We start from the raw sequence: 10,410 nt of genomic DNA on the forward strand, positions 1-10,410 counted from the left end.
TACTTGCTTCATACTGAGGGTTGGTTTATGAAATGACTTTTTTTTTTTTTTTTTTTTTTTTTTTTGTATTTTTAAAATTTTTTTGATTAAAATATGAGGTGAAAAAAATTACAGTGCTTGAGAATAATAATAATAATAAAGTGCAAGAAGTAGAAAGAATTGAATAAATCTTTGATTTTTTTTAATATAATTTTTGAACTTGTTTAATTATTTTTTGACTAAAATCTATTGTTCCAAATGCACCCTGAGATATAGAGCAAAATGCAGCCCCCCTTTATGCCAAGCCACTGGGATAGCGGTGTAAATTCCGCCGGGCTCGACCCACAATCAGGCTTCGCAGGCAGGCCTCCTTTTTGTTGGGTTTAATTCAAAAATTTGAATAGAAATTTAAAAAATAAAATAAAAAAATACATAATATATAAATAAAATATAATTATATTTTATTTACATTTCACACATTTTTCTTTTTATTTTTCAAATTCATAAACCATAAAGTGGGAAAAAATATTCACACGTGAATGTTTGAATTTTAAGACAATCTTTAATATTTTTCATAAACAAATCATTTTACAAATTTAAAATTTAAATAAAACCTAATTGGAGACACCTAGCTGCCTCCACTACCAACCAAAATATAGACAACAACAACAACTGCCTGCCTCCACTATCCTCCCTTCATAAATAAATAAAGGATAAAACTCTAAAATATACATTTTACATATTTCTATACATTTTACTATATTTCTTTAAAATACATTTCAATCAAAATTTTATCCACAGCATCGGAGAGTCTTTTCACTATTTTCCATAAACAAATCAGAGTAGATAATAAAAAAAGAAAAAAGAAAAAAGAAAAATTGAAAGGAAAAAAATTACAAAAGATACTAAACCAAATTAAAGTTGCTGTCTCGGCTCACATATTGTGAAGTCGATCCTGTACCGAAGTTGGATGTTGAAATAGAAAAGGAGGTTGTGCCCGTTATGGTGGTGGTGGCCTGGCTAATATCTTCCAATCCCATTGGCATCGACGGCCACACGAAAGCCGGCTTGAATGGCGGCACATGAGGCACTGCCACTGAACCTGATATGATCTGAACAATTGCCTGTGTTTGAGGCCTTTCACTGGCGATTGGATGCGAACATGCCAACCCTAAAAGCAACACTCTCTCAGCTTCCTCGACCACGTACTCCTCCCCTAGCCTCTTATCCACAGCATCCAATAACCGCCCTTCGCGGTGCAAATACCAGACCCAATCCACCAAGAATTGGAACCCACCAACCTTGGTTCCGGGCCTTAGCCCACAGACCACTTCCAACAAGACTGCACCAAATGCGTAGATGTCAGATTGCTGTGTTGCCTTCCCCATGTGGAAGCATTCGGGTGCAATGTAGCCCATCGTGCCTAGCACGCCCTCAGCTTCGGTGTACGAGGTCTTCTCAGTGTCAAGGGCGCGTGCAAGGCCGAAGTCACCAAGGCGGGCATTGAAGTTGGAGTCAAGCATGATGTTGCTGGCCTTGAGATCACGGTGGACCACCCTCTGATCGTATTCGTTATGGAGGTAGTGCAGGGCGGAGGCCACCCCGGAGATGATGTTGTAACGCAGGTTCCAGCTCAGTGGCTTGCTATTAGAGTCACTGAAGAGGTGCATGTCAAGGCTACCGTTGGGCATGTAGTCGTATACTAATAGCAGCTTTCCATTCTTGTGACACCATCCTGTTGCATAAAAAGATATGTTATTGGACACACATGCTTTAATATTCCCATTCAATTCTTTTGTCTTTTGGACACAATTTATATAAGCCTTGAGTGAAGAAGACAAAGGCATTGAAGAATATCAGGAGTTGTAGAACATGTCAGTGGTCCTATTACTGAATTATCAATAAATAAATGCAGAGAGAGTGTAGTTTCCATTATAAAAGAAAACCGATGTCATTGTCAAGAACATTAGTATGATTGAACTTCTAAATCTTTTAATTTGAAACATGAATCTTGAATTGCCAAAATACTTGTAGCACGTTAACAATGTGAGATGGTCCAAAGAAGGGGTGGCAGGTCAAGAAATTAGGCATTCAGGTCCTATTGTTTGTTCAACAAACAATTCAAGAGGTTTTGTCCAATGTGTGTGGAAGTTTCTTTCATGATGTGTGATACAGCTGTGGCAATGACAATATCTGCTTACAGGCATTGCATTGTAAGCCAGCAGCGGAAGCCAAGGAACTCACTCCAAAAAATCCTGACAAATGAAGATTGAGATGTTATTTGTCGTAGCTCTTACTTTTCTCATAGATGGCAAGTCAAATACGCAGCCAAGGAAAACAAGTTCTTCATTTGCAGGGCTTGGAGCCATCTGTCAAGTTAGGTGGGTCATGGGTTGTTGGCGGTTTAGGAAATTATGATAAGGAATTAGCTAGCCTATAGGTTGGGCCCTTCAACAAAACTTAAGCGAATTGAAAAGAGGAAAGCATCTCCATTGCAACATCAGGGCATGCTCTCTTATTTGTTCAAATCTTTTTGCGGGAACGAAAGTCAACTCTTTTTGTGTACAAAGAAAATTCCTGTTCATATGGGTTGGTCCCGTCTCAAATTCTTGTTTAGCTTCCTGGTATAGCTTGCCAATTCTAAGGATATGGAGTGCAACTTTTGAGCTGATAGGGTGATGATTATCCTGTAGGTCATATTGCTAGCTTCTAAAGAATAAAAATACTACTAGCAATATGTTTTTCTTCTTGCCAAAAAAAAAAAAACTTATTAGGAAGTTCTAGTATTTGTTTGCTGATTATAGATTTGTTAAGATAATATGATTATAAGATTCTTTAACTGGTTATGAATATGGTTGGCTTCAAGTACCTGGTTTGAAGCACAAGCACTCCCACAAAGCAAAAGCTTAAGATGCATTCTGCTTGATAATAACATGGCAGAGTACCATAGCAGTCTTTACTCTCTGTGGTTTATATCTGTAACTATTTTTTGGTTTTAATACAGGCTATAACAATATTTTGGAAAACTCTCTCATATCCTATCATATCACATCACATTTTTTCTTGGAACAACTGTATAAGCAAATTAGCAGTTCGCCTAAAAGCCACCAAAAAAGTCTCAAAAAAATCTTCTTGCCAAAGGCTTCAATGGAGATCAATGGGCCAAAGATAGTTTTTTGACAATGTCAATCTAAAGACTAAGAACATTAATCATGAGGGAAAACATTTTCAAGACATCCCATTAATCAAACATAGAATCAAAAGCAGAAATGTTGTAAAGATGAATCAAATGAGTAAAAAATTCAAAAAATTGGGAAAAAGGACTTACCCAGCAATCGAACAAGGTGTTTATGACGAAGTCGATTGATGATCATAAGCTCGGCCAAAAAATCACCCTGATCCTTCAAATCCCCCCTAGAAAACCACTTCACAGCCACCTCCAAACCCTCATTTTGAAGCAGTCCTTTGTACACAACACCATAACCACCCTGCCCCAACTTGTTCTTCTCATCAAAATTATTGGTCGCCTTCTTCAAATCCTTGAATTCAAATTCCCTAGGTGTCCCCGGCAAGCTCTTCAACGCCCCCAATATGTTGATTGGCATAGACCGCTTCTTGCGGCGGCGATAATAGGCCACCGCCACGGCTGCAGCCACGGCCACGGCCACCGCCGGCAACCCAACCCCGAGCAAGATCTTGATCAACGGACCATTGTCGTCTGAAAAGTACTCCACAGTCAAATTCCATCTGAGTACACAGTTGAGCTCTATGGTGTTCCCAGTGGATGCAGAGAACCCAAAATACGAGATCTGATCCACCACCCCTCTCAGGTCGAGAGCCTCCTCGAGGACCGGCGAGTCAGGCCTGGGAGGGGTCGCCCCATCTTTCTCGGGTTGTTCTATGATGTAAACTTGTATGGTTTTTTTCACGCCATCATACTCAACCCAGACGTTGTAAAACTTAGCTCCAGTAGGAGATAATTGGATGCCGGATTGGTTCAAGGACTCGGCTTTTTTAGATTCGACACTGTTGATATTGAGTCCAACGTGATTGTCATCTGGGTCGTAGTCTTGTTTAAAGGTGTCGAACTCGACGGCGATGAGGCGGTTGGAGGCTAAGCCGTCGGTGGTGGAGTTAGTGAGGCCTAAATACTGGCCGGAGCTGTTGTTAGGGAGGTTGGTATCGGGGACTAGAACGAAGGCAAGTCCTTCACCGGCAGGATTGTTGTTTATGCGAAAGATGTTGATGAGGAAAGAGGAGTTGAAAGAGGCGACCCTGTCTGAGGAAGAGGAGTTGTTGTTGGGACCTTTCCAGAGCTTGAATGGTTGTTTGAGGAGGACTCTTCCGGACTGGTTTGTTAAGTTGATGATATCGGAGATTGTGTCTGGGGTTACTTGGAGGGCGTCTCGGCCGATGAGAGAAGCAGGGGTTGTGGCGAATAGGGTGTTGTCGTCGAAGGCTCCGTATTTGGCAGTGAAAGTTTTGAGGGAGTTGGCGGAGATTGGAGGCGGCGCCGCCGCCAAACAGAGGAGGACGGCGAGTATGCGGAGGTTGGCCGCCAATCCCATTGTATTATTGAGATAGAGAAGAAGAGATGAAAATGGAGATGATGATGAGGGAGGTTCGGGAGAGAAATAAATCGATGGAGTCGTCTTTGACGCACGCGGAGATTGATTTCCTCTCTTTCAACAATAAAAAATATTACCAGAGAGACAGAAACGGGCTTGGTTTTACCAGTACAAATAGACCCGTCGATCTTGAAGTGTCATTGCTTGGAACTTGCATTTTTACATGGTTGGGGAAAAATTATTCACTCAGTTTTCATTTCTAGATTTCATTTTTAATTTTTTTTTTTCATATTTTTTTATTAATTTTTTTTAATATTTTAAGTAAATTTTTTATTTTTTAAATACACCTAATATAAATACACTTAAAAGTTATAATATTTGTGATTTTTTTTAAAAAAAATTCATTAAATATCAAAAATACAAAAAAAAAAAAAAAATCAGTACATTTTTTTAAATATTTTTGTGTATTTATTAATTTTTTAAAATATCTTTTCATAAATATTTTACTATTTAGATCCATCGAAGTAAAATGCATTTAAAAAAAGTATTATTTACCAATAAATCCTACTTTACAAACTGTTATACCAAATAGTCCCACTTTTATTCTATTATACCAAATAGTCCTGCTGGTGGGTTGATTTGGTCCTTTCTGTTTTTTTTTTTCATTTTTGTTTAACTGTGTGGACGAGAGTGCCCTTGGTTTAATGTGGGACTGTTTTGCTGGATTAGTTCCTTTTTTGGAAGCGTTGCTCATTCCGTGTGTACTGTGTGCGTTGTGTGCTATGTGTGTGTATCATTGTGTGTGTGTGGGTGTGTTGAAGCCAGCAGTGTGTGTGTCTTAGAGAGAGAAGAGAGCTGGGTTTGGTGTGTGCTGTGTGTGTTTGACCACCACCGTCGCCGTTCCCGGCGGCACACCACCACCACCTCCCCCCACTCCACAACCAACTACCTAACCAGCCTCAGCTGAGGCCTCGGCCTCGGCTACGCCATCGCCATCGCCCTCGGCTTCCTTGTCCTCCTCTCCACCCTCCTCCTCGTCTCCTACGTCTGCCTCTGCCATCGCCGCCACCGCCAAAACCTTAACCCTAGCTCCACCACCACCACCGCAACTTCTTCCGACAACGGCATCATCCTCCCCTGCATAATCTTCGTCGCTGAAGACGACAACGAAGACAGCAATAACGCCGTCGTAGGGCTCGATCAAGCAGTCATCAATTCATACCCTAGGTTTCCATTCTCGAAGGATCGAGGCGGTGGAATCAACGATTCGATGTGTTTGATCTGGTTGTGTGAGTATAGAGATGCTGAGATGCTGAGGCTGCTGGGTGTAATCCTCTCCCTCTCTCAACCGTGTGTGTCAATGGTCCCTTGGGTTTGTGTCCAAATCTATCAATGTGTATGCATCTCGGTATTGAGTGTGTGTTGTGAATGTGTGTGTGTCTGCCTGTGTGAACCCCCAAACACACCAACCCAGCCCAAAACAAAAACCCCTTATAGCGCTTTGCCATTCTGTGACACCCTTACAATGTATCACCTGCAACACATCACACATCCATTCACTAATTATGCACGTGAGACACACATGCACCACACCCAATTTTCCCCTAACAATCGCATCAATAACGATTAAATGAGGGTAATTACGTCCCTCACAATTGAATGGGACTAAACAGTTTAGTAGAATAAAAATGGGACCAACTGGTTTATAAATTCAAATTTTGGGATTTATTAGTAAATCTCCCTTAAAAAAAGTGAAAATTTTGCTTAAAATTTCAAAAATATTCACTAAAAATAAAAAAAACGAAAAATAAAAAATTCAATTTCTAGAAAATTGAAACCAAACACACTGATTAGCTTTTTCAGGTGCACCACGTCATCATATTTCTACTAATTACAAATATTCATGTCTTTTAATCATCTACTACAAAATTGTGGATCTCATTTCTTTTCTTATGATTGTAACCCCATGAAATGAAATTTTCATTGACATAAATTATGAAAAAATAATGGATAAATTATATTTACCTTCCCTTAGATTTCTGACAAATATAGGGGCTTCCTATGTGGTTTGAATAATTACAGTAACCTCCCTTACTTTACCTGACAATGTCAAGAATCCCCTTCTATCAAATTGTTTTAAACGGTGTTAACTTTTTCTATTATAAATTACCTTATTGTCCTTCCTTTTAAAATATTAAAAAACGTTTTTGGATTGAAGGACAGGTTTGGAAGAAACAAACAGTATTTGGAATAGTATTTTTGGATTTATTTTTTTAAAATATTAAAAAATGTTTTAATTTTTAATTTTAAATATATAATTTTTATTTAAATATTTTATTTTTTTTAATTTTAATATTTTAAACTCAAAACACAATTTCACACTCAAATCGTAACCAAACACATAATTCAAAACTCAATTCAAAAGTTATTTTCAAACCTCATAACCAAACATATAACTCGACACTCTACACTACTTTCAAAACTCTATACTCAAATCGTAACCAAACACATAACGAAAAAATTAAAATATTTAAAAATATATTTATAAAATAAAATAAAATATTTAAAATAAAAATTATATATTTAAAATAAAAAAATAAATTTTTTTAAATTTTAATATTTAAAAAATATATTTAACATAAGTTTGTATTTTTTTAAGTTTGTGTTTGGTTATGAGTTTTGAAAATAATTTTTGAATTAAGTTTTGAGTTATGTATTTGGTTAAGACTCTATGAGTTTTGAAAATATTTTTGAAAATTTCTAATTGGAATTGTGATTCTAAAAGAGAACCAAACATGTTTCTAAAAAAAATATTTTTTCGGAACATGTTTTTACTCAAAACTCAATTCAAAAATTATTTTCAAAATTCATAACTAAACACAAACTTAAAACTCAATTCAAAACTTTTTTCAAAACTCAAAACCAAATTTTTTCAAAAACTCTATTTTAAAAGAAAAAAAATTTCAAAAAAAAATTATTTTATTTTTTATAATTATTTTTAGAATCATGATTTGAGTGTGGAGTCATATTTTGAGTTATGAGTTTAGAAAAAGAAAAAAATTGGTTATAAATTTTGAAATTTTTTGAAATTATTTTTTTAGGGTAAATATTTTATATTTTAAATATTTATTTATTTATTTTAATGTGCATTATATTTCATACATCTATGTGTTGTATTTTTTTTTAATTTTTAAAAAAGATTTCAAAATATTTTTTAAAAATTAAAAAATTTTAAAAATTTTATTTTTTATTTTAAATATATAGTTTTTATTTTAAATATTTTATTTTATTTTATAAATATATTTTTAAATATTTTAATTTTTTTTGTTATGCATTTGGTTACGATTTGACTGTAGAGTTTTGAAAATAGTGTGGAGTGCTGAGTTATGTGTTTGGTTATAAGATTTGAAAATAATTTTTGAATTGAGTTTTGAGTTATGTGATTGGTTATGATTTGAGTGTGAAGTTATGTTTTGAGTTTAAAATATTAAAATTAAAAAAATTAAAATATTTACGAAATAAAATAAAATATTTACATAAAAATTATATATTTAAAATAAAAAAATAAATTTTTTTAAACATTTTTAATATTTAAAAAAAATAAATCCAAAAATACTGTTCCAAACACTGTTTGTTTCTTCTAAACCTGTCCTCCAATCCAAAAACATTTTTTAATATTTTAAAAGGAAGGACAATAAGGTAATTTATTATAGAAAAAGTTAACACCGTTTGGAACAATTTGACAGAATGGGGAACCTTGACATTATCAGGTAAAGTAGGGAAAGTTACTGTAATTATTCAAACTACAAGAGAGGTCTCTGTATTTGTCAGAAACCTCAGGAGAGGTAAATGTAATTTACCCAAAAATAATTAATTTAGTGTGAGTTTTTAAAATAAATTATAAATCAATGGTAAAATTTATCAACTTTAATAATTGAAGTGATAAATTTTTTCACGACATTATAATTTATTATTATTGTTTTATCTTATCACTGGTTTGTAATTTTTCGATAAATTATTGGGTGCCGCGAGTAATGTTACACAGGGTCTTAATTTAGAACCCTACTTCCTTCTAATCTATAATTTGTTTGATCCATAGGTCCGTTGTGGGTCATATTAATTTAAATTGTTTATTTTTAAAAAAAATTCTCATATATCATTTTTTTTTAAAAAAAAAAATGGAGGAGGAAGAGGTCACACATGAGTTAGCGCAATATGAATATCAAAATGAATACAAATGTGAGTGGATGAATAAGTAAGTAATATCCGATTAACTTGATTTTAACAAACATTTTATATTTGATATATTCTAAAATATGAACGGTTTAAATTATTAAAATAGATCCCAAAATGAGCTCATTTAACCGTACAACAGTCGTTATTGCGTAACCCGCGCAACAGCATCCCCACTCTCAAGGTGGAGAGGTCAGATGAAGGCTGAGGACGACAGAAAAGGATAGAGAACTAGCAGACAGTAGGAAGAGAATAGAGCCTCCGACCCCAGTGGAGGTGCTGGGAGTCGTCCGTGATTGGTCAAAAAAAAAGTTTTTTTTTTTTTTTTTTGTTTCCAGCCAACCCCAAGCCGACACGTGACACTTGGGGGGGGGTGGTTCACTGGGGGTGCCCCCAGCTGGGGTCTGAAGCACGACTGGTAGGAAGAAGTGGAAGTGCGGTAGCTAGTGCCGATGAGAGTATGGAATGAGTTGGCTGACAAGGCTAGGGCTTGCAAAGTGAAAAAAAAAACAGATGATAGAAAAGAAAGAGGGAGAACAACAATTTCATAAATATTCTCACTCTAAACATTTTGAATAATTCTAGTGTAATTATTTTTGATTTTCTATCAATTTATAATTATTTTGCATTCTTTTTATCTATTTGTAATTTTTTCAAAGATTTGTTTGTGCAATGTCAACATTTTTTCTTTTTATTAATATGATTCCATTGAAAAAGAATAAATTAAAATTAAAATTATAAAAAAATTCATAAGAAACATCACAATAATTGATAGAACATTGTCCGGATCAAATAATTGGAGGAAACGGAGGGAGGGGGCTCATAGTTTTTTTTTTTTTTTGTTACTGGGAAATCCTTCGACCCTCCCGCAGGTCCAAGGCAGCGCCCCATGAGGAGATCACCTGTAACAACCCTCGTACTGTTTACTGATTTATGACCGATTGATTACCGTTAATCACCGATTACTGTTAAACGAAGCTGATAATGACTGATAACTAACTGATAATCGAACTGAATGAAATACTGAACCGACTGACTGAAGTTGAAACTGAATTGACTGAGTATATGTTAGTTAATTGCATTCTATCTGTTTGATTGTCTGATTATCTGTTCATGTTTATATGTTTAAACTGCTATTTGAAGGCCTTATCGGCGGCCGAACTAGAAACCGATTGATGTTACGTGACCCTCATATTTAATGTGATTTTATGGTATAAGTATCTGAAAATTGATTAGGTATGATTAAATTAGATTAAAATAAGCCAATTGAAGAGTTGGACTTAATTACCGTTTTGCCATTGAGTGGGCCACTATCTCACACACATACTTGAGCCAAGAACAACATTTCCTCAGCCATTTTCCTTCTCATTGCCGACCAAGAGGGAAGAGAGGAGAGAGAGTGAGAGGAATTGAATTCTACCTTGGGTTTTGCTTGGAGAATTGAAGGAATTGAAGTATAGATTGCATATTTGAGCTCCTAGTCTTCTAATTCAAGCTCTAGGTAAGGATCTTATCTTCTTATTGATGCTATTGAACTAGTTCTTGCATGGTTCATGCTTCATTGTAGAACTAAGTCATGATTTGGGTCATTAATGGTGAATTGAAGCTCATTTCTTGCATGCATGGTTGA

The 10,410-nt window shown here is 35.3% G+C and overlaps 1 protein-coding gene across 1 annotated transcript; it reads right to left on the reverse strand.

Moving 5' to 3' along the window:
• Positions 1-708: 708 nt before the first annotated feature.
• On the reverse strand, positions 709-4,776 carry LOC114291155 (putative L-type lectin-domain containing receptor kinase S.5). Its single transcript, XM_028235208.2, has 2 exons — positions 3,308-4,776; positions 709-1,714 (listed from the first exon to the last, which is right to left on the reverse strand). The coding sequence occupies exons 1-2, from the start codon at positions 4,545-4,547 to the stop codon at positions 885-887; spliced, it is 2,070 nt and encodes a 689-aa protein (XP_028091009.2). The 5' UTR covers positions 4,548-4,776; the 3' UTR covers positions 709-884.
• Between the last annotated feature and the right edge of the window lie 5,634 nt (positions 4,777-10,410).

The sequence above is a fragment of the Camellia sinensis genome, chromosome 4 (genome assembly GCF_055761805.1).
Source record: "Camellia sinensis isolate YWXY chromosome 4, ASM5576180v1, whole genome shotgun sequence".
Classification (NCBI taxonomy): Eukaryota; Viridiplantae; Streptophyta; class Magnoliopsida; order Ericales; family Theaceae; genus Camellia; species Camellia sinensis.

What these genes read in the sequence shown, in the direction of transcription:
- LOC114291155 (XM_028235208.2), bottom strand. Translation starts at nt 4,547, where the DNA reads ATGGGATTGGCGGCCAACCTCCGCATACTCGCCGTCCTCCTCTGTTTG. An exon ending in ACACCTTGTTCGATTGCTGG is followed by an intron (nt 1,715 to 3,307) that starts GTAAGTCCTTTT and finishes TTTATGCAACAG; the next exon opens with GATGGTGTCACAAGAATGGA.